This window comes from Falco biarmicus, chromosome 9, assembly GCF_023638135.1.
Source record: "Falco biarmicus isolate bFalBia1 chromosome 9, bFalBia1.pri, whole genome shotgun sequence".
Taxonomy (NCBI): domain Eukaryota; kingdom Metazoa; phylum Chordata; class Aves; order Falconiformes; family Falconidae; genus Falco; species Falco biarmicus.
Genome location: NC_079296.1, coordinates 21,477,088 through 21,502,037, shown reverse-complemented (window position 1 = coordinate 21,502,037; position 24,950 = coordinate 21,477,088). Strand labels below are relative to the sequence as shown.

Sequence of the window (24,950 nt, the reverse complement as noted above, 5' to 3'; positions counted from 1 at the left end):
CCAGGAGTAATTAGCAAGACTGTGCCAATCTTCAGTCCACATCCTGGACTACTGGGCCTGACGCAATGGCTGCACAGTAGGGTATTGTAATTAGCAGAGATGCAACACACCGAGTAATTGGAAAGATAAGGAAATGCCACTCAAGTTTATACAGGGAAAAAATTTCCTTAGATCTAGACAATCTCGTGTCACCATGAAACTTAAGGCTCTTCTGTCGCGGGGGTGTGACAGAGCGCAGCTATTAAGAAGTGGTAATTTCCTTTCGGCAGTGATGAAGCCGTCATTACCGGCGAGGTGAGGGGGGCGCGGGGGCAGCACCCGAGCCCCCGCGGAGCGGCTCGCTGGGGAGCCAGGCCAGGCCCTCCCGGGGGCGGCCCCGGCGGCGAGGCGGGGCGGCCCGGGGTGGGTTCCGCCGGCCCGGGCCTGCCCCCGCGGGGCCGCGCCCCACCGCACCGTCCCGCCGCTTTCGCTTTCGCTTCTGCCTCGCCGGAGCCCAGCGCCAAGGCAAGCCCTGGCCCCTTCCCAGCCGCCTGTCCCGCCGCTCGCCTCAGCGAGCCCGCTGCGTCCCCCTGCGCCCCCCGTCCCGCCCGCCGCCCTCCCCTCAGGCGCCTTCCCGCCTTCCCGCGCTTCCCTGCCGCCCCTCTCCCGGCCACCCTCCTCCCTCCGGCCGGCAGCCGCGGGGCCCGGCCCGCTGCTCGCTGCCCTCCTCTGCCGCCCAGGGGCCGCGGGGGGGAAGGCGGCGGCTCTTCGCTTCGGCCCTTCGGGTGGCTGCGCGGGCTGCAGCCATTTCCTGGGAGAGGGCAGGGGTACTTGCAGTGGGGCTCGCCATGCGGGGGGCTGGTGGCCGTGGCGGTTTGTCCCCCAGTCGGGGCTGCGGGTTCCTGGCCGTGGGGCAGCCCCCGTGCTCCCCCTCGATGCCCACCCGCCGCCTCGCACGCCCCTCGGTGCTGTGTTGGTTTTGAGGTGAATGAATGCGTTCCAAGTTCACACTGGAGTAACAACAAAAAACCCCAAACTGGTCGAAATACAGCAATTTGTGTGGGAGGCTGCTTAATGTAATGGAAATACCTTTTAATTTCCAGGGAACGCTGCACAACTGTTTGGGGGTTTTTTCCCTGAAAACTGTACACCTGTAATAATCATGAGAACAATATAAAATTAGTATTAAATGTTGTTATAGACAAACAGAGAAATGAAAACCTAAGCTGTCATCCGTGGAAGATAATACAGGAGCTCTCTGGGTGGCTTAGCTCTGGATAGGATTGCAGTTACAAATGTTTTGATACTAGTTGTCCTTGCTTTCTTCCTAACATACTTCTTACCAGACCATGAAAATTTTTCTGTGAATTAATCATAAGATCTTTCACCCTAAAATTTTTATTACTGTTGTTCTTATCCGCAGTTTTTTACAGCGGTGTGAGACAAGTCACTTTTGGTAGCTGACACAGGCTACTACAGAGGACTGAGCAGGTGCGGTGTCATGGCCATTCAAAGCCAGAAGTCCAAAGCCACTCTTACTTGATAAAGTATTAAACAGTGTAACAACCTCACATGTAGCTGGTTTAATGGTTTGGTTTACAGAGGTATTTCTAAAATGATAGCATTCATTGAGGGACACATACTTGCACTTTTATTTGTAGATGTCGGGAGATCAGCATGTTGCTCGCTGTACTGAAGAGGGAGGTGATGAAGATTGCAATGATATAGTTGATGCAAAGCCAGACAGAAGTAGCAGATTCTCACTTTTTGGCAAGTAAGTTACTATTTTTAATCCTTTTACTGTTTTGTCAGCTGTTATACTATACTTCTAAAGGGATTTTGGTGTTCATTTTGCTGAGTCCACAGTGTCATAGATGGTTTATGTTGTATAGGTTTAATATACCTGCTCTGTACCTTAAAGCATCTCTCTATAGTATCTCCCTATAGGGAAATCTATAGTATCTCCCATAAACTTCATTTGGTAGTAAGGGACCACTAAGTTAATTTAGCATCAATTATAGTCCCTTATCTTAAACATTGCCCTTCGGTGGAATTGGGAATTAAATATGCCATTAATTATCTATTTTATTGCATTCAGCTCAGCTAATCTGCATTATTGGAATCCCCTGCTGACTATTTAAGGTTCTTTAAAGCTTGGACGTGCCATCTAGGTTGTAGCACAAAGAAGCCTCACTGAGTCTAAAGATGTAATCCATTACAGACTAAGTTAAAAGCCTTCCATTTTAAAACATAGTAGACTCACTGAAGCGTAAGCTTATATTCATTAAATGTATAGAAAGCAAGAACTATGTACTGCTTGTCTATACTTATGAAAACATTAGATAAATGTAATTGAAAATGCAAAAGATGAAAAAAGAACATGCAAAATTTACAAATACTGTTGCATGTCAGCAAATGGCTGCTTCGCTTTGTAAACCTTCAGTAAGTTTGCAAAGGACACCAAGTTGAGTGGGTGTGTTGATCTGCTGGAGGGTAGGAAGGTTCTACAGGAGAATCTGCAGTAATAGGCCAGGGCCAATTGCATGAGGTTCAACAAGAAGAAGTGCTGCATCCTGCACTTGGGTCACAGCAACTCCACACAACACTATGGGCTTGAGGTGGGGTGTCCAGAAAGCTGCCTGGCAGAGGAGGACCCCGGGGGTGCTGGTTGACAGCCAGCTGAACATGAGCCAGCAGTGTGCCCAGGTCGCCAAGAAAGCCAACAGCATCTTGGCTTGTATCTGAAACTGTGTGGCCAGTAGGAGAAGGGGAGTGATTGTCCCCCTGTACTCTACACTGGTGAGGCTGCATCTGGAATACTGTGTTTAGTTTTGGGCCTCTCACTTCGAGAGGGATGTAGAGGTGCTGGAGCATGTCCAGAGAAGGGCAGCGGAGCTGGAGAAGGGTCTAGGGAACAAGCCCTATGAGGAGTAGTGAGTGAACTGGGGCTGTTCAGCGTGGAGGAGATTCAGGGGGGACCTTATTGCTCTCTACAACTACCTGACAGGAGGCTGCAGGCAGGTGGGGGTTGGTCTCTTCTCCCAGATAACAAGCGACAGGACAAAAGGAAACAGCCTCAAGTTGTGCCAAGAGAGGTTTAAACTGCATACTAGGAAAAATTTCTTCACCGAAGGGGTGGTCAAGCATTGAAACAGGCAGCCCAGGGAGGTGGTGGAATCACCGTCCCTGGAGAAGTTTAAAAAACACATAGATGCAGTGCTTGGTGCATGGTTTAGTGATGGACTTGGCAGTCCTGGGTTAATGGTTGGATTTGAAGATCTCAAAGGTCTTTTCCAACTTAAATAAATCTTCATGGATTTAGAGAGATTTTATTAGAGGTGTTTATACAAAGACTTGTATTTACAGGCGATGTTTTGATTTTATTTTTACTATTGGACATTCACATTGAAGTGAACAGCATAATTCAGAGAAAGTACGTGGAGAATATAAATTTTTTTTTGCTACTTACTGTATGAGTCTAACAGGGGTAACAAATCTGTAAGAGAAGTGAAGATGGTTCAGTCTTAAAGACTTTTGATGTGCTGTTAAGCAAATCACTTTGTCTCATTTTATCATTCTTCAAATATGTTTTATGATGTGTATGTATATTATTCATTTTTACAGAATCATATCATGCAAAATAGACAATGTAACATTTTTTTCTAAATCTTGCCAAAGGTTTCTTTTAAACTTTATAAAATGTGTGTTTTAATATCTGTATTGGTTGTCTTTATAAGAGGTAATAAGCTAATACTATTATTAAATTATACAACTCAAAGTTAATCATTCCTGAAGGAAAGGCAATAATCAGCATTTCTATCACTTTTTTCTATAAGAATTTTTTCCAATATTTTGGCTATGCATCAGTTTGAGGCATTCATCCTTTGGGAACTCCTTGTAGATACAATTTGAAACATTGTTCTTTAGAAGTGAAAAAATTGTGTAGATTAAATATGAGGTTGAGAAGATTCAAATTAGGTTTTGTAGAAAAAAAAAATAGTCTGAGAAATTTATCAGAGTTTCTTGAAGAAGGTGATGATTGCCTAAAGAGGAACGAGTTGGTTGACAGTGAAGGTCTTAAAAATCCAAGTACAGTAACAAGGTCTTTGTCTTACAGAAACTAAAACTCTTTGGCTTGAAGGAAGATAGGAATGTGAGAGGATAAAGGAAGGTGGGATATAATATAAAATTGTGACTGTATTGGAAGAGAAAGTGAATAGAGAACGAATGCTCCTTGTGCCTCACAGGACATCCAATGGAAAGTTCATGCAGTAGGTTTAAAAGAGCCAGTAAGATGTCATTTTCACATAGTGCAGAGTGCAGTTGTGGAATTTAAAGTCACAAGATACACAGACATCAAGATTTTAGATGAGTTCAGAAGAGATGAGATGTATTTGTGGAAGAAAAGTCCAGTAGGAGTATTGATGTTAAAATCTTTGGTGCAAGATGTTCCTAAATCAGTTTTCTGTGAGAATATGTTCTGTATCCAATTTCTTTTGTTTTCTTAAAACTCATTACCAGGCAGTACCAGATACTAGGCTAGATATACTTTTAGTTGGAACCAGCATGGTTCTATGTCTTGACTGCCAAGGCTTCATTTTGGTAACACAAAATTAATACCTGTCAAAGGAAATGTCTAGAAAGCTTTAGATTGACTACAATTTTATGGTCCCTTGTCTTGTTTTAGCAACCCAGTTTTTACTAGCTGTGCAGTGCTTTCAATGAAATTCTACATTGCATTTCATTTATTATTGTTTAAAATATATAAGCTTAATAGGAAAACAATTAACTTGTATCGTTAAATAAGCATGTTAATTTTAATTTAAGAGAACAGATCAGTGAGAAACTGGATTCAAAGCTATGCAGAAAGACCAGCTGTTTCCAGTAGCTTCACAGCACCAATTCACCATTCTCTGGCTGTGACTGGAGATTTATCTAGCAAGAGCAGTAAGCAGAAGTAAGGGAAAATCTTATTCACTACAGCATATTTCTCTCCAAGAAGTCTGTGAGCCTGCTTTACCATGGAGGCCACAAGTCTCGGAACAAGCCGTGGAGTGGGCAGGTTCTTTCGGCTGCACCACAGCTTAGGGGAATTACCTTCTCCTTATTTCCTTCTCTTTGAAAAAGTGTACTTAATTAATGTTGGTGGGGGAAATCTGTTGGTGTGGAAAAGGGTTGAAAGCATTAATTTTTGCATTAACAGTTGCTGGTGGTGTTTGGCTCAGGGCTTTGTAGCCACTAGATGGCAGGAGGGTATAAATTTTGTTTACTTCAAAATGTGGACAAAAATTGCGGGGAGTTGCACTCGAGAAAAAAGTTATGTTTCAGAAAGCAGAAATAACAGGGTATGCAGTGGCAAGCTTATGTGCAACAAAATTTTAAAACATGGTTGAACAAAGATTGAGCTGAGGATTTCAAACGGTTATTTTAATTTTTTATGTGATAGTTAGAAACTAATACAATTTTTCCCATATAATTTTTTCTTTTCTATGCTGTATGTGCTCCTGTTACACTTCTGAGGCTTTAGAAAGGGTCTCGCTTCTCTACAGAATGGCTTGTGTCTTCATTTGTTATCTTTTGTCTTTTATTGGAGAACTCTGTTAGGGAGATGGATAGCAGCAAACCTATTTTAGCATCCAGGAAATGTAATGTAACATGAAACAGAATAAAATTGTGGTTCCACTGTACTAAGTAGAGCTAAGATTTCTCTTACTAATGAAAGGGTTTTTTTTTAAAAAAAGCCGCATCTGAAAATTCCCAAGGCTTGGTAGACTTGTACTTACGCTGTCAATAATCATGAGTGTTTGTGGGCTTCAGTGATGAAGTGTAATGCAGAAGAGGGTGGTGGTTAGTAGTATCTAGGTTCCAGTTTTATTCTAATTTAATTGTATAGAACCATTTGTCCTCTGGTTACTTTTTATCTACTCCAGCCCTACTGTCTTATTTTACAGTCAATATTCCCCTTCTCATCCAGAAACAGAAAGCATTATCTAAATACGTATTTAAGAATTCTTACAAACACCTAGTTACAACTGAAACTGTGCAAATCTGTAGTGCCCTTAATGCAGAAACATGAAATATATTATACGAAAATCCCACTGAGGAATTTGAGAGATTTGTAGGGTGCACTGACACATAGTCACCAAGAGTATTTCAGCTGTTTAACACTGCAGACCCAAAATATCTTTAAGGTATTTATTTCTGCCTTAAATATATAGTTTGAGACTTTTCACTGTAAAGTTTGAGACTTTTCATTTTGATTAATTTGAAAGTTTTCTGGAAACATCAGTGTATATATTGTTTTCTGTAGTTCAATAGTTATATATCTACCAGGATTGTAAACTGGTATTTAGATCAAAAAGATTCACAGGTATGTATATTTTCTTTTAATTTGTACAGTGTTTATTTGGGATACAGGTCATCAAAGTGGGGAAGCACAGATGTTACCAAAGCTGTCTATTTCAGTTTCACTACCATTGATTGTCTCCCTGTAGCCCTGTTTCTCAAAATAAATAACTTGTCCTTCAAAGAGTAAATATTTACTTTTGAGATTAAGCCCCAGCTGAACCTCAGCTTTGGAGCTGTAACAGGTGTGGAAAGTGGTCTCTGTTTCAACTGTGGTCTTCTGTTGTTGTTCTCTCTTTTGGGGAAGCTATTTTCCATCCCCTTTTGATTACCAACAGCTTATATTTACTTGATTTGTGAGACACTGCTTTGCGCTAGAACTTTGTGAAGAACAGTTCACAGTGATGCAGATGCATGTATTTTCCAGAGTTGCCCATTTTGTATTTTGGGGGGCATTTGAAAACACTGGGCGTGATCTCTGTAATGGGTTGACCCTGGCTGGACACCAGGTGCCCACAAAGCTGCTCTATCACTGCCCTCCTCAACTGGAGAGGGGAGAGAAAATACAACGAAAATCTTGTGGGTCAAGATAAGGAAAGGGAGAGATCATTCACCAATTACCATCACAGGCAAAACAGACTCAACTGGGGGAAAATTAATTTAATTTATTACCAATCAAAACAGAGTAGGGTAATAAGAAATGAAACCAAATCTTAAACACACCTTCCCTTCATCCGTCCCTTCTTCCAGGGCTCAACTGTACTCCCTTCCTACGTGTGTTATCCCAGAGGCGCTACCGCTGGCACTGATGGGCTCAGCCTTGCCCAGCGGCGGGTCTGTCCTGAGCCGGCTGGCATTGGTTCTGTTGGACATGGGGCAAGTTTCTATAAGCTTCTCACAGAGGCCACCCCTGTAGCCTCCCTGCTACCGAAATCTTTTAAACCCGATACACTGATCTTATAAATTAATTGCTTACTTTGTAGAAACAGTACTACTGCTAGCACCCTATGCTTATGAAGAATCTGTATTGGCCTCCACTGCATGAATGTCAGCTGTTCCTGCCTTGAAATCAATGTGTTCAAATCCGAATGATGCCTTGAATGATAATTCATCTTTTTATCATAACTTTTGCAGTTATAAAAATGCAGCTCTGTTACAAGTTTTTTTCAGTGACAGAATATTACAGATCTTTAAAAAATAAATATTGCTAAGAAAAGTATCTCTTTTATCCTTAGATAGAGTAAAAATAGCAAGTTACTTTAAAACAAATAACAGCAGATGGATCATTATCTGAAGTTATGCTCTGGGCTGCAACTCAGAGGTCTGTACTGAGCTCTTGGTTCAGCCTCACATTTCCTTTATGTCTCTAAGCAAATCGCTGTGCACCTTAGTCCATCCTGTAAGTGGGTGATGATCTTTCCTTTCACTACTCTAACACAAAAGTCTAATTTTTTTTATTATTAACGCAATGTAGTTTTAATTTTGTTTGGAGTTTGTGGGTTCTGCTTTGCACAAGCTAAATATCAGTGTATTTCCCCCCAAAGCACTGGACATAAAATTTCAGAAGTAATAGGTTCTGACATCGATAGTCTGTTAAAGTTAATTCCTACAAAGACAATAAGGAAAATTTAATGTAGAGCAACATGGATGTTTCATTTTTATTACTCTCTTTTAAGCCAGAGCTTGGGGTTTTTTTATTATTGCAGTTTTTGTTAGATCTGGGACTCAATCACTGAAGAACACTGCAGGAGTATTTAACAATTAGTGAAAATCGTGATTGGTGCTTGTACTTTCCCCTGGATGTACCACACAGGAAATGCCCAAATATCTTGAAAAAGCACCTAGTCTAATGTGTAAGAACTCATTAATTTGCAGTCAGTATTTCTTTCCAGTCTCCTTACAGACTTTATCTCGTGAAACACAGCAAACAGTGGGTTATCTATAAACTGTATCTGTAGCAATCACAACAGTGAGTCAAGTATCCTAATTCCTTTTTAGTGCAGTAATTTATTTCCTTCATTACAACAAACTCTGGGCTGTCATCATACAAAATTTGGAGGAAAGCTATTAAGTAGTGTCATTTTTAAGCTTTCAAAGGAATCAAAACCAAATTAAGCCAAACGTATAATAAACCAAATCTGTTTAAGGTAAATATATAAGAAATATCGTAGAATCATTTAGGTTGGAAAAGATCTTTGAAATAAAGTCCAACCGTTAACCCAGGACCGCCAAGTCCATCACTAAACCACGCACCAAGCACTGTTTCTATGCGTTTTTTAAACTCTTCCAGGGATGGTGATTCCACCACCTCCCTGGACAGCCTGTTCCAATGCTTGACCACCCTTTCAGTGAAGAAATTTTCCTCATACCCAATCTAAACCTCCCTTGGTGCAGCTTGAGGCCTTTCCCTCTTGCCCTGTCGCTTGTTATCTGGGAGAAGAGACCGACCCCCACCTGCCTGCAGCCCCCTGTCAGGGAGCTGTAGAGAGCAACAAGGTCCTCCATCTCTAGAGGCTGAACAGCCCCAGTTCCCTCAGCGGCTCCTCATAGGGCTTGTGCTCCAGACTCTTCCCTGGCTCCATTGTCCTTCTTTAGACATGCTTCAGCACCTCTACATCCCTCTTTATATAGTTCTATGAATTAGAATGCAAAGAGGTTTTGTAAACTGTGTGTTAATTTGCATTATTTACTTAGAAATATTCATTGTCTAAATATTGTACTAATGGCAGATCACAGATCAGGTTTTGAGGGAAGGAAGAAAGACTTACTACAATGTGACGTCTGCGTCCCACCTCCATCTCAAGATCTGCTGTATTTTCCTGCCCTCTTACATAGGAACGGGGATAGAATCAGGGCGATGGGAGCGTGTTTTCCACTTGTCAGCAAAGGTAGATCAGGCCTGCATGACCTCAGCTTGCAGGGTGATAGCTATGAGGGTTTGAATAGCCCCATAGAAAAGTCCAGCGTGACCCACTGCTGACACATGCAAATCTTTGGGCCTGAACACAGAGAGAATCCTGTTTCACTCTGCAATGTAACCCTGAGCATGGTGGGCTCCTAGCATTAGCAAAGAAGATTAGACTTGCTCTTGAGGACAAGCTGAAGCTGTTTTCAGATGCAGTGTGGAGTACCATTTGATGATGAGCCAAGGTACTGTAGAATGTTATTTATCTCCTCCTTTCTCTGCCACCTGTTTGGAAATCTCATGAATGAATACCCTGAAAGAGTTTACTTTCAATGCTTATATCAAGCTAATTATAACTCTACTGGCATTTTGCAGTTGCTACTCCTAGCCAGAATGTTATCTGAGAAACAGTATTTGGAGGGGGTTGCTTTATTTTAATTTCTGTTAATTGCTTTTAGTACCTAATGGTAGATAAGAGAGGCTTCTTTTTTTTTTTTTCATATAGTTGGTAGTTGTCTATGTATATTATACTACCTAGGATATGATCATGCAAGATTTCAGTTTCTAGAATACCCCTGGAAGGTATGTACGTGCAGGTTTTCTGGAAATGAGCAGAAAGCCTTTCAGCAAACAATATTCTTTATTTGTAAACTGTTACCTTTTGAATGTTAATTGAATATTATGATGCATACAGCGTTGTGAGGCCTGCACAGCAAATATCATCCAGCTAATTAGGAAGCTGAAGCTGAATTACAAATTGATGGTCGAGAGTTTAGAACTTTGTTTTGATCTTCTCTGCTGCAGGCGTTACACCACAAAATTGTCATGTAGGTTGTAAGTTCTACTTGTTAAGTGCACAAAGACTAGGATATTGCTACCTGTTTCCAGTTGTCCTGGGCTGGGTTTCTCTGTTTTACAAGTTCTTAGAGAAGATTCTCCCTCCTAATTGGAGAAGGGTCTGAAATCAAATGGGACAAAAAAGCTACAAGAGTAACTCAGGGTCTGAAAAATGTCATGTAGTGAGGATTTAAAATGTATTTAGTTTCTCTAACTAAAGTTTAAAGATAATTTGCTTGCACTATGCAAATATATAGTGTACTATACAAATACATAGGCGATGGATGGTCAGAAGATAGGAGGCACCTTTTGTAAGCAATGGATCATTTAAAAAAAGGCTGGATGTAAATCTAAAAGATGTTCTGCAGTTTAAACAGAAGCTGCAGGTTTATAGTAACTACTGAATAAGGGTTTGTGGCTTGCTTTGCAAGAGATCAAATGAAAAGTGTGTTCACGCTCAGGTCAGTCAGTTACTGCAATTGGCATGTTGTAGCTCACTAGTTGATTTTGTTCATCTCTGAGACTGTTGGAATTGTGAAGCTTTGTGGTAGGTGAGGCCTTACTGTGATTGAAGTTAATACACTTTAGATTGTAGTTGCAAAGGTACTTAAGAGTAGGTATAGTTCACCTGAGTAGCTGCAGTGTGGTAAGCTGTGATATTGACTGTGATAAGTCAAGGTCCCAGAGGCCTTTAGGGCTATAATATACTTTGGGGAAATGCCATATTCTGTGGACTGAAACCCTGTCATTTTTGCAGATGATATTAAATAATCCTTTGCAGGCTGTAGTGGTTTTATCTTTTCAGGGACGCTATGTGCGGTAAACAAAGAATATAGATTCTGTTTCTGGACTGAGAGCCATTGTAAAACTCCATAGTGGACAGTAAGAATATCTTTGTTTCAAGCATTTTTTCCTCCAGGAGGCACATGGCAGTAAGCTACCTCACACCCTCTGGACATAAACATTGTACAGATGTACAAAACAGTGGATTTTGAAATCATTCTCTTGTTTACTGTACACTACTGGCCCCCTGGAAAGAAGACAATCAGCAGCTGTTTTATGAAATAAGTTTGTTTAGGCTCCATTTTGTAATGGAAAAACTAAGGCCAAGAGCTAGGAAGTTGTTTTGAAGTTATTCAATAGCAGAAGCAGGATTCACACTCAGTTCTCTGTCCAGAGCACAACCAAGTGGTTCTTAGTAGGCAACAGAACATATCCCCCCAGTTGAGCATTTTGGTTTGTTTAATACTTTTCATCAAATTAAGCAAGTAAAGAATAGCTAGCATATGATCTTAATAAATATTTCCATGGCTTGTGTTCTACTTTTGGAAGTGATATAGCATGTTCCAGGAAATGCCAGGATTTCTTTAAAAAAATTAAAGCATTTTATTTTGCACATTTTCTGCAAAATCTGTAATAGTATTGCTACATATGTCATAGTAAGATCAAAAGTAGGTTGTTAGTATGATACTGTTTTACTGGATGAATGAACTCTGTCCTATTTTGGGCAAAGAATTTGTTAATGATAGCTTAGATTCCTCCCAGCTCTATTATCTTGATCAGTTCAAGGAAATTATCTCATTATTTACCGAACTCTGTTCTTTCAAGACTGCTACAGCAGTGTTTGCTTTTCAAAATTAGTGTGCTTACAGTAATAAGGAGGGCTTAGGATATCAGTTCCCAAAGAAACAAGAGGTACTGTCTCTATTAGCTTCCTCGTTTCAGGTTCATTCAAACAAAAGGCTTGGCCTCTAGTGACTTTTAAACTGGCGTTGTTTAGTCAGCTGACAAGCTACTTCCAAAGGTGTCCTGAAGAAGTCGGGAACTAATTGGCAGTTCAAAAAGAAGCTGGAGGCTCAATAGTTGCTATGGCCCTGGTCTGAGAACAGATACAAACAGGCATTATTTTACTGCCTGACTAGTCCTGTTGCTTTTAGTAGGCCTGCTCCCAGGAGAAAAGAGGTTGCATTCATCAGGGGCTGCGGTGTTCATGTAGCCCACTTGCTGTTTCCCTTTATTCCACCCTTTCCCCAAAATGACTTTCAACGTTTAGGCCCTTCAGCAGAGTAGTATATGAAGATGTAGGGGTTGCACAGACTTTATATGCCATTGATAAATATGAACTTCAGGCTCCAGTATTATCAGTTTGGCATGTTTCACCATAATTTAAAATTTAACAGGCAAAACAAGACTATTAGAGGGAACAGAAATCTAAGACCATTTGACTGTTTGTCATGTTTTGATGTTCTGGGGTCTTTTTTATATTGTGTTGTTTATGTTTGCTATTCTAAATAACAGCTGTCGGTTTTCATGCCTTTGGTGTAAGACATCTCTTTGCCATGGTAAGCAGCATAGGTGAAACATGTTTAGATGCTTGGGGGGAACTTTTATCTTCAGTTTTCTAGGACCACTTTTCTTCTTTCTTCTAAATGAAGACTTCCTGTTATGTTGAAAAGATTCTGACACTAATATTAGAAAGTTTTTTCTTTCAACATTTATCTGGAGCATATTTAAAAATAGCCTTCTAAGGGCTGGTTATTTTATTGGTGCTAGTCTGTCAAAGTCAGCAGTCATTTGCTAATAACTTTCAGTAGGGAAACTGAAAGTATGCAGTGTTTACTTGAACTTCCTTCTATATAATTAGTATTGCCCCTTTTTCCTCAGGAGATTTTTTGCTTCAACTATTAAGCTGTTTTTCAGTTTATCTAGTGGCATATAATTTGAAGGCCTAAGTAACCTTTGCTTAAAAAAAGATTGTGAGGGGAAAGTATTTATTTTCTTGGTTTACAGTTACATTTAACCTCTTTCAAAAGAGTCCTTGGTAAGGTGTTACCTGTCTGAAAAGAGAGAGGTGAAAATTGCACCTGCCATTGGAGTATGTTCAGGAGAAAAGGTTTGTGAGCCCATAGTGTGTGGCAGTCAGTTTGGAAACGGGATTGAGATGTCCCAAATGCCAGTGTCTTCTGCAGTGGCTCCTGTTAATGTTTATCTTGGGTTTCACTTAGTATTCTAGCAAGTAGCCATCTTAACATGTGACTCAGGATCTCACCATCAAACGCAGTGCAATACAGTTGTAATATTTGGTTTAGCCCCTATGATTAATGCTTAGTCCTTATACCATATAATTTTTGTTTTCTGATTTTTAACAGTAAAGGAATATTCGGTTTTATAAAAGACAGTTCAAGCAGTGACACATGCTTCTTGTCCAGAAATGTTGCTGCTCTGCCAACCTGATGCAATATTAACAGGAAAAGGCAACAGGATAATCTGTTATTTGCATGCAGCTCTAAATCTGCGTGACACCTTACCAAAATGGATCTGACAAAGAACAAAGAGTTTTCCTTATGGAACTTAAGATCTAAAAAGCTTTAGTCAGGTTTAACAAGTGTCTTTTGCTTGTTATTGCCAATAGGTTTCAAGAGAAAAAAAAAATTCAAAGAGGAGAGAGTGTACAGTAATTAGAGGTGTACTAAATATGGTGAAATTAGACTGGATTAAAAGTATTAAAGCTAGATAAAAGTATTAAAGCTGGCAGTACGAAAAGAAGGTTGTGTAGGAGTAAGACATATTAATGCATGATCATCAGAAAGCATCAGACATGAATAGACCACTAATTATTGAGACTATGGTAGAAACATAGAACAGAAAGAACGCTGAACCTTGATTTGTCTAATTTATGAATTCTGTTTCCGTATCACTTCTTTTGGAAGAATAACTCTGAATTGGTCTCCAGTACACTCAGTTTTACTACACATAGTTTGGTGATGCTTTGTGAATTCAAATGTAATCCTCTGCATTTTCATTGTTTCCTGTTTATCCTTTAACTACCTATTTTTTTTTACAAAATGAACCCAATCCAGGATTCTACCTCAGGAGAGCAAACATAGTACTTGTGATGAGCAGTAATCACAAACACCATTTATACTGTGCATGCAATAATGGAAGGGGGGGGAGGGGGGTTAGACAGAAAGAGCAGCATAGAGCCACACAAACTGCATAAAATTAAATCAGCAATATAGGTATGTAAGTTTCTTCAGAGGTCTTAAAATTATTTGTATTGTAAATCAATGGGGAATTTATTCAAAGGAAGCCTTTAAATAGGTCCCCAAATGTAAGACTCACGAGGGAAATGTCTCAGTTGTTTGTAATACAATAAAGAGCATTTCAGTTTTAAGACACCTTGCATCCCACCATATTAAGTTGATGCAAGTTCTGGTGGATGTCAATGGATTACCTGAGGTTTCTACTATGGACTCTGTCACTTTACCTCTGCTGCAGTCTTCTTGCCTGGACTCAACAGAAAGGCTGACAATGTGACAGAAACTAGAATAAAACTATTCTCCAGTGCCAAAAAGCACAGGGACTCCAGATGGGGTCCTGAAATGTTGTATTCTGTAAAGACAGCATGTTTTTTAAGGCAATTTTTCTTTTTAACAGAAACCTGTTAACAGTCATTCAAAAATGATATATGATTGCACAATGCATTAAAGAAGCATGCCAGAGTAAAAACTATTATAATGTTCTGTGTATTCCTTATGAAGTAAAGCCCACTGAAATTGATAGAGCAAGATAGAGTTCTCTTCTTTTGTGTGTGTGTACTTCAAATAGAAGTGAATGTAATCAATTTAGCCTTTTCCACCCAATTATGAATGGCAACTTCCTTAAATTGAATAGTATCTTAATTGTAGAATTATTTTTTACGCTTACATTTTGCAGTACAGCAACAAAAGTCCCTAACTTTCCCAGGAAAGGGATTATAGCTGTTTGCAAAGCCCACATATCCCTCTGTAATACAATTTTTAGAGTTCATTTTGATTAACACATTGATTTCCTCTTAGAAAAGCAAACAAACAGGAAAAAAACAAATGGGAAACTCCTCCCATCCTGTGATGTGATGGCGATGATTGTGAAATTTGTCTTTATTCAGCTAATCCTCTGTGTGTAAGGCTATTTAAGTGGCTTCTTTTCCAGGGATATCTGTTTCTTCTGTGTGCTGTCACATTGATTTGAAGGCCAAGCAGCTCATGTTTTCAGAAGAGCTCTGTTGTCTGTCAGTTACTATCATCCTCTTTTTAATCATTGTTAATGTTGATGTTTAGTAAATGGATTGGTATAACAGTTTTTACTCTGGAGACTTTTTCATGCACTCTTCTCTTGAGACCTTTCCCTGCATTATGCTACTGCTCTTCTAAGGGGAGTCCATATAGCTACAGCAGACCAGCCCTTTTAGAGCAGAAGGGGTTTTTTCCACTCACTGGCTACCTGGCTGTAGCAGGTGGGGGAGATGATGAGAGACTGCAACAAGCAAGGAAGCCATTCTCCTGCACATGGCTTCTCAGTATGTTGGATGTCATACTAATACACAGTGGCAAAGTAAGTGCAGGGAGATGCCAGTAGGAAAGAAGCAAAAGGAGAGGAAGTATCAGTTGCTAAGAGACACTGCTTTCAGGAAAATTGTTATTGAAAATAATCTTTAGGTATAATTAAATGTTAACAGAGGTATTTTTGTCCCTAAATCTTGATATCCATACATACTGACATCAAAATTTACCCAAAGTGTAACGGAAAAGAAAGTTTGTTGTGATAAGTAGCAGTGCTTTAGACAATCAGGTTCACTACTGGTGCAAGTGACTTTGACAGAATTTTAGCCCCCCATGGTGGTAAGAAATTTGGCCTTTATTATTTAAAAGTTTGGTAACAAAATCATAAATTGTATAGGTAACTTTACATTTGAATTAATATTTGAAAAGTGTGAAGCTGATAATAATGGTTTTCCCAGAGCTGACACTGACTTGATGAAATCCCATTCCCAGACATACTGTTGTCAAACCTAAGGCCTGGATTTAGAGACACAGTAAAAGTGAAAATGTGCGAGCTGTATGAGGGTGCCAGAGTGGAGTTTTAGTTTTGCTGAACTCTTCACTCCAGAGAGAGAACATGAAATGTGTGAGAGCACTGATAGGGAGAATATTTCTGTCTAAGGGAAAGATCAGTTACTGCTAGTGGAATAAGGAGTTATGGTGTAGCTGTAATTAAAAGCTGAAAAAAAGAGTAAGCAGTCATAAAATTCAAGTTTCTATTTAGTCTGGGCAAGTTTGAATCCCAAAAGAGGGAAACTGAAGACAGTGGATGTCAGAGAAGCAGGATGAAATAAAACTAAGCGCAAATAGTTTAAAACATTTTATAACACCACACAGCTAACCTGTGGAAGCCCTTTTGGTAAATATGGTGGTTAGAAAGCCTGGTAAGAGCAAGAGCAGTAAACATTTATATTAACAAGTGTCCAGTTCAAAGCTTAGAAAATAAAAAATTAGCTGCAAAGGTTTAGGCTTTCAGTCATAAGCCAGCCTGTCACTGACAAGGCATTTCCCTGAAGGACTGATCAGTAGATAATTATTACTTTAGTAATACATTTACATTAGTCATTATTTGCATTTATGTTTACATTAGTCATTAGTACAAGGTCTGACTTAGCTTGTTGAGACTAAAGAGTTGTACCTTTATACTGTCAGTTTAGGCCAGTCAAGCAATTCCCATATTGTGCTATGTTGGCACAGAAAAAAAGGAATTGTCAAAGAGCAACTTGTGTTGGGACTGCAGGCCCAAGAGATGTATACTCCACAACCTTTGTTTCCTTAGTCATTCTGTTTGGACATGTACCAAAAGATTTCTGGAACTTTTTGTTGTCTGCCAGTAAAGAAATTATATGTGTGACCTTACAAAGCATGCTGTGGTTGCTTAGTATCTTGTTAGCCTGTTCAGCTTGGAAGGAGTCTTTAGGACAAAACCGTACTACCCCTCTGTAAAAGAATGAGGAAATGGTAAGAGCTATGTGTGCCACCATGCTGATGGGGCTGGTCTGTGATATTGGACATTGGCCAACGCAGAGCTTCTGGTGTACTTTTGGGAATACCAGCAGAAGGCCCAAATCTTTCTGCATGAATGAGTGCAAACTAATGAACTCGGAAGCAAAGCGGTTTCAGAGAAGTTGTGTGGCAACGATATTGTGCCGCTTAACCCCAGCTGCACTTTTCAGTGAGACTTTTTGTAGGGTCACATAGCTGCGCGAGTTCTGCACTAGAATTAGATCGCTTCCAGCACTTCAGGAGAGCAAATAGTGCATCATCTGCCCCAAGTGTTCACAACTGCTCATGGGTTGAACATAAACAGAAATTTGTGTACAATCCTCTTGAAAATACCCTATTGTGTGCAACAGCCACTGTTAGTCATTCAGCATTTTCAGGAAGTCAGTGAAGCCCGATAAATCTGTAGAAACTTGAATCCAGTGTGGGCTAAGGAAATTAGCCTCGTCATCGACCTGAGTGGTTATTTGTTGTTTTTAAATTTCTTTTTCTCCCTTTGCCAGAGTGCTGTCTAGTGATGTAGGACCAGGGGGAATTTTAGGCTAAAATAAGAATCCAAGACCTCTTTGAAAGTCAAATGTAATATTAACATCATACAGTTGTGTATAATTCTCTAAAATGTTAAAACCTTTTCTTGAGGCAAAGGATATTTAATTATTTCTCCCAGAGCCCTCAAGAAGCAGTATGCAAGGAGAATACCAATACTTGTGATTTGCCAGAAAAACACTGTACTTCCAGTGTATCAGACAAAATCCTCAAGTATGTATGATTCAATGTCTTGTTTTGTAGTATCTAAGAAAAGTCTGAGAGAAGGGGATACTAGGATGGTCACATGTAAAAACAGTACAGAGAAAACCTGCCAGGTGCAGCTATTTAATTTGGCCCTTTATAAAAGAACATGAGGACGCTGAAAGATAAGAAGAAGCTGTTAAAAAAATTAATTGCAGTAGCATTTAAACACAATGAATCATCTGGAGAAGGTTTATTATAGTTTCCAATTAGTCTCATCCTTTAGTAATAAAAGAGAGGACACTTAAAGCTAAAATACAATTGTTAAATCAGGTAGGTAAGGAAGTGGTTTACATAAATAGCATTTAATCAATTCGCACCAATCTCATGTCTACAGGCTATTATTGAAGCAAATAGCTTAGTAATTCTTTAGAAAGATGTCAGAGTGAGAATAGTGAAAGTACTTAATTGAGATTATGGGGAAAATCTAATTTTGTTAAAATCAAACTGTATTATACAGTTATTTGTGCTGCAAAAGTAGGTTATGTTTTCCTCTCAGACATCAGTAATAAATACTATTTGGTCCAGCGTTCTGCTTCCAATAAGAGAGGTACTGATAACTTCTGCTGCACTTTCCTGAGTATTGTTTCTACCTAGGCTTGCTTCAAAGCTTGTTTATAGTCCTGAGGTTGAATCAGACACCTTATAAGCTCTCATTGGCCTCAGTTCTGCTTGAGGAGATCTTAGCAAATTTTGAAGCCGCCTGCTTGGACCAATAGTCCACGTCTAACAGCAAGTACTGCTGAGTTCCTCATGTTTATACTCCAGCTGTGCATGTTGGCTGTAATTGATTTGTTCTTAATACTTCATTTAGAATAAATCAGTGAGCAAAGTCTCTGCTATCCCTTTGCATCTCTTTCTAATCCAATCTAAGACTCCCACACATAGCAGAAAGATCAGTACACAATTATATTAACAGAAAACATTTGTAGCTCATTTTGGTTTGGTTTGGTTTGATTTTTAAGTGAGCTTCAGGTATTGATTACACTAAAATGTGCTTAAGTTTTTTTGCATAGGTTCAGACTGATGTTTGGCAGTCTAGTTCAACACATGAGCTGCTCACATCAATAACCTTTATCATGAGAAACTACCTTTTGCTCAGTCTTTTCCTAATTCAGAGAAATTAGGAAAGATTGTGATTCAGTAAACAAGTCCTTTCACATGACTGGGTGAACTGCATATCTTCTTGTGCTTGGAATAGTTATTAAGGGAGTTCTGTATGTCCTTCCATGGATTATTCATGGTGAAAGTAAAGTATGTCCAGAACCATCGTTTGCAAAAGTTTACTGCCAGCCTGACTTCATGGTTAGGCCATTTGTTTTATCTGTGAGGCAGGACCTATGTATACGACTGTTGGTTGCGGTTCAGTCTAGGGTCATTTTACCATCATCAGAATCCAATCACATACAATAATCACTTCATGCAAATCACGAGATCTTTATGCCTGGATCATGAAAATAAACATTAGAGAAGAAAAAATATCAGGTAGGGCTGCCAAATGGTTTGCGTTAAGATAAATAGGCACACTGCATGTGACTGGCCACTAACAATGATTTCATTTGATTCACCTAGAAAAAAGAAGAATGGAGAAGAAGAACAGCCAAAGTCCTCTCTCAGTAATCAGTACCGAATTGTTACACCCACATTCCAGTATAATATGGACTACAAGAAAGTTGGCAAATGTATTATTATAAACAACAAAAATTTTGAAGACAAAACAGGTAATGTTCTTCCTTTGATAATACTTACTACAGACCAGAATTTTTATACTTTCATTAATGAATAAGCATTTTATTTTTAGGACATGGAATTTTAATGAATCTATTTATCTTTTTTAAGAAATAGTTGTTACTACAATTTATTCCTGTTCTTTAACGGTTACGTTAGAGTGGCTTTTTGCAGCTTCTTTGCAGTATGTGTTTCAAAGAGTATGTCACCTTGCTCCACCAACTTCCAACTAAACCTTTGTCCCAGAGTTTAAAGCTGTGTTGTTAAAATTTGAACTTCAGCATCTGCAGCCCATGTTCTAACTTCTCTGTCCCTGAGCTGCAGCTTTGTGCTACAAAACTTAGTAGCTGTAGGTGTGCTCTGCTCGCACTCCTGCATTTAACTTTTCAGACCATGTACGGTTTCAAAGCAGATACTTGTGGTCAACTTCGTAGGTCTTTTCCTGTATACTTGGCAAACATACTAAATGAAGTGTTTACTCCACATAATTTATATCGGTTTCTTTTATGTGGGTGTCATAGGGACTCTTTTCAACAATTTTTCCTTGGGGTGCTTTAGGCATATGTTACACTGCATAACCAAAAGGAGATAGAACCATCCACAGAGGTCCTATGTTGCAAGGTACTAGAGGCAGGCCAGCATCTTTCTGGGTAAGATAACTTGTTAACACCGAACCTTGCATTATTTTGCATTAAAACAAATCTCACCCTTTGTTCTCAGTGCTGAGAATACTGTTAGAGGATTGTTTTAAAATCATGTCACCATGACATTGTTTTGGTTTAGTAATTATAAACCTAAAAATTTACCTTTGAACACGTGAGTTATTTTGAATTGTGTAATGTGCAATCAACCATATTCTTTGTTTTCTGGCAGGAATGGGTACACGCAATGGCACTGACAAAGACGCTGGAGATCTAGCGAAGAGTTTTAGAAATTTAGGTTTTGAGGTTTACACATACAATGACCGAAGCCGTGATGATATGGAAAAATTACTGAAACAAGGTAAAAATACAGAATCATAGAATAATTTAGAGTGGAAAAAACCTCTGGAAGTCGCCAAGTCTACCCCCTACTCAAAGCAGATCGTATTGGAACAGATTGCTTAAGCCCTGCTACATGCAATATTCCGTATAGCAGGATTTGGCTGAATGGATTAGGCTTAATTCCACACCTCTTCCTCCAACATCATTTCAGAAATACACAGCTTTCTTGTTATGTTAGGTGAAGTGCCTGTTGTATTAGATGGAGTCCAGCCTGTTGACTCCAGTGGGCCGAACTCAGAGTCAAGTGAAGGATGTATTCATGTATTCAAGGCACTCATCACATCACTAAAAAGTGAGTTGTGTCACCTTTGTCCATTCCTCCTTGTGCCTTCCAGTAGAAGCCCAATGTATATTTAGTCTCAGAAAAATGTGTTTGCTAAATACAATTTTCATTAAAATGTTGCTTCCTTTTGGCTAAGAAGTATTTGATTTGCAGCTGCTGAGGAGAACCACAGTGATGCCGCTTGTTTTGCCTGTATCCTTCTAAGCCATGGGGAAGAAGGGCTCATCTATGGCACTGATGGACCCATGGCTATCAAGAGTTTGACTGCACTATTCAGAGGAGACAAGTGTAAAAGCCTTATAGGCAAACCCAAATTATTTTTCATTCAGGTAAGAGCCCTATGGTAGACATAATGTCCTACTGCTGCACTGGGGAAAACGTGCTATGTTGGTTGCCTGCTGTAGAACAGCCCTGTACATTAACTTACAGAATCTTGCTGGAGGTTTTGTAGAAACGTGTTTGAGAGAAGTGGACTATGGGTGACTTCCATTGTTTGTTTTGAAAAGATAATTGATACGCAAGATTCACAGATGTAAACAACATGTTCTCATTGTAATTTTGTACATGGCTTCTCTTTGTGTGTGGCAATATATAAACTTAAAAACAGAAACGGAAACTCCCTCTTGTTCAAACAGACCTGAGGACAGTACGTGATTATCAATAGAAACACTACTGTCCAGGTCTCTGAATAAAGGCTGTCTCTACCAAATACTGCTTTCTGCTAAAAGAAATATTTTTTTCTCTCCCTCAGTAGCCTAAAATTTTATATTATTGCATTAACATATAATGAATTGTATATTATTTAAGCTTTTAAAGACAGCTGTTTGAAACACCATGGGTCTGAATTCTCTTTTTTATCATAGTATTATATATGTATGGGAGTTGCAGCGGATGTGGATTTCCCTAAGCTGTTCCATCAATTAATCCTCAACCTCAAAGTGAAAACTGTCTATTTTAGACTCTTCACACTACTAAAGTGATGTTTCTCTTAATTACAAGTTTGAAATGGGTACTTCATTGCCTTTAAAATTATCTTAATAAAGGCAACCAACTCCTGTTATGTAAGCCCATCAGACATGCTGGTTTTTGCAAAAGCTGTCAGTCAAAGCTGCTGATCAAGAGCTGAAACTTGCCAGCCTGGACTGTGGTCCCCATGTGCCCTTTAGCTAAACCCCATGATTAAGAGGAAACTAAGAATAAATGGAAAAATGTTAAAAATGCAATATACTTGAAAAGGGTGGTCAAACCCTGGAACAGGTTGCCCAGTCTCCATCTCTGGAGATATTCCAAACCCAATTGGACATGGTCCTGGGCATCTGCTGTAGCTGTCACTGCTTGAGAAGGGGGATTGGGCTAGATGATCTTGGGATGTGATTTTGATTTTGTTGTTCTGTGAAATGTAATGCTACAGCAGTGCATGTCAGGAACCAAAGACAATGTGTAGTCCATGTAAAGAAAATGTCCAGAAGTCACAGTGCACAAGAAATTATATAATAATGGAGTGCTGAGGATGCCTGTAGACTACTAAAATTAATCATGGTTAGCATAAGCTAATGCTGACTTGGTATTTTGACTGTCCACTGGGTTCCACAGTCTGCAACACAGTACTATAGATAAGTAATTTTATCACTGAACAATTGGATGTCCCTCACAATTGCACTTCTGCTTCTAATACATGCAAAGTACTGCTTAAGCCTGTATTGATTAAAAAATGTTAATGAATACTTATTTTTATAACACTTAGTTTCTCCTTACTGAATAATTTCTCTTTGTCTTCACTGCTTTCAGGCATGCAGAGGCTCTGAATTTGATGAAGGTATACAAACTGACTCGGGACCTGCAAATGACACTCTGGAAACAGATGCCAATCCAAGATACAAAATCCCAGTAGAAGCAGATTTTCTGTTTGCGTATTCCACAGTGCCAGGTAAAGAAAAGGTGGTCAGTGTGGGGACAGAAGCCAAAAAGTATCACCCATATTGATTTATTGTAGACTGACCCTCATTGATGATACATTGTACGCTGATGGACAAAACGCCAAGGCCCAGTGTATGTTGGGCCAGTGTGTTGTATCCACCTCTTTTACTCTAGTTACAGTGGCAAAGGGAGAAAGCCCAGATTTGGCAGGTGAGAAGACACAGACATGACAGATGAACTCAGTACTACTATTTTCTGGGAATCGTGCCCTTCCATGTCCCAGTGTAGAGAGTATGTTGAATATGTGATGAAAACAGGAAGGGGAACAGTTCCAGTACAAAACTTATTCTTCAAGAGGAAGAACATAAAATCTTACTGCTTGCAGTTTCCCAAATGCAAAAATACAGAATGGTACTTCAATAATGTGAGGTTTGGAGAGTTAATACTCATTCTCCACTTTAATGAAGTAGGATATGTGACACAAATTATGAGAATTAAACTTTCTGTGTGGTCATTGTTACTCTTTGCCCAGAATCTTTCACACAAATTAGTACATATCTCTCTGCCATTCCGTTCTTCGACACAAGATAATTAAAAAAAAAAAAAAAAAAAAAGAGGAAAAATAACCCTGTGTACTTTCTTATCTGTCTTTTCTGTAAGGTTATTACTCCTGGAGGAATCCTGGAAGAGGCTCCTGGTTTGTGCAGTCTCTGTGCTCTGTGCTAAATGAGCATGGAAAACAGCTTGAGATCATGCAGATCCTCACACGAGTCAACTATGTGGTTGCCACAAATTTTGAATCACAGTCTGATGATCCACGCTTCAGTGAGAAGAAGCAGATTCCCTGCGTGGTCTCCATGCTCACTAAGGAACTTTACTTCTGAAAGCACATTTTAATGCAGCTGGTGATGAAAGATCAGCATATGGTTTTGGGTGGAGATTTGATTATAAACTGGAGTAACACATTTTTATTTACAGAAATGTAATTACGCTAGATTTTTATATTGTGTAAGCTGGGGTGTCTGATGGATGGGCAATATGCAAGATTTTAAAGAAGAAATAAAATGCTGTGGGCCAACCTGACAGCTAATACTAATTCTGTATCTTGATTCCTCTTAGTGTGGCTGTCATGATTTGTGGCTACTGAAGATGTTCTGAGAGTCAGCTAACTGACCTGTAAAGGTTTATTCCAGAAAACAGATTGTAAATTAAGAACAAAAAAAATTAATCATGAGACTTCATCTTCTCTTTCACTGCTAGCTCATGGAACCGTAACTTCCTCGGAGATATCCAAAGAGCATCATATTATGGGTATGTCTGGTGATGAAACAGTTTGTAGCTATTTTAAGGTGTGTTTCTTAGTCTAATATATTCATTTCCTTTTTATGAACACTATTAATGAAGAGTAATGGTTGCTCTGTGCCTTATCTGGAAGTCAATTTATTTAGTTATTGCTCTAGCGTAAGACGGATAAATAAAAAAAATAAATCAGTGTTTGTAGATTATTGACCTGAATAGCATGGAAATGTAACAAATAGAAAAATAAAAATGAAAATCTTTGTAAAAGTTTGGCAAACTGTAATTGGATACCTTAAGTGCCATTGTAAAGCTTTTTGCCTTGCATACGGCAATTAACTGATAGAATGGCCTGAAACAGTTTTTCTGCTTACAGAAACAAAAGTCTGCTTGTTGATTCAGAAGTTTTGAACCAACAGAAAGTTAATGCCAAAGTTTTATTATAAAACATTAAAATTTAATGTTGAAATGGTAGAATTACATGTCCCAGTAACAACTGTATGTTTAGATATAGCTTCTATTTGTGAGGAATTTTGCCAAGATGGGAAATAATACTTGAATCAGAAACCAGAAGTGCCTTTTTAGCGACTGTATGGTCTTGATTTTGTATTTTGGAGTTATGTTGGTGATGTTTATATTCCTACTTTTTATATTTTCTTTAAAGTTGGTAGCTAGCTCAAAAAAGTAAGTTTAGTGATTTGGTTAAATTGATAAATGGATCAGTTGTTCACCCTTTTCCCAGTTAACGTACTCAATACTCTTTTGAAATCTTCTAAGAAAATAAGTGCATACTATTAAAGCCAAGTTACAAAATTAGTAAATTAATGTTGTTACAAATATTTTGGCATATTGAGGTATATATTTTTTTCCATAAGTCGAATTTATAGTTATTTGAATTAAATGAATTATTGTTTTATGGACGTCTTGAGCATGGAATCAATAAAGACCTTTTTTTTAATTTCCTA

At 39.0% G+C, this 24,950-nt stretch overlaps 1 protein-coding gene across 2 annotated transcripts; it reads left to right on the top strand.

Moving 5' to 3' along the window:
• The first annotated feature begins 399 nt into the window (after nt 1–399).
• On the top strand, nt 400–24,950 carry CASP7 (caspase 7). 2 transcript variants are annotated; one of them, XM_056352352.1, is made up of 7 exons: nt 400–504; nt 1,641–1,753; nt 19,291–19,439; nt 20,320–20,448; nt 20,926–21,101; nt 22,561–22,699; nt 23,350–24,950. In XM_056352352.1, exons 2-7 carry the CDS (start codon nt 1,641–1,643, stop codon nt 23,571–23,573), a joined length of 930 nt encoding a protein of 309 aa, XP_056208327.1. In that variant the 5' UTR covers nt 400–504; the 3' UTR covers nt 23,574–24,950. The 2 variants fall into 2 exon arrangements, with proteins under 2 accessions (XP_056208327.1, XP_056208328.1); XM_056352353.1 differs by lacking the exon at nt 400–504 and adding an exon at nt 943–963.

Excerpts from the sequence above, each read along its gene's own strand:
- CASP7 (XM_056352352.1), top strand. The coding sequence starts at position 1,641 with ATGTCGGGAGATCAGCATGTTGCTCGCTGTACTGAAGAGGGAGGTGAT. Across the intron at positions 1,754-19,290 it reads AGATTCTCACTTTTTGGCAA|AAAAAAGAAGAATGGAGAAG; the intron begins GTAAGTTACTAT and ends TGATTCACCTAG. Across the intron at positions 22,700-23,349 it reads TGCGTATTCCACAGTGCCAG|GTTATTACTCCTGGAGGAAT; the intron begins GTAAAGAAAAGG and ends CTTTTCTGTAAG.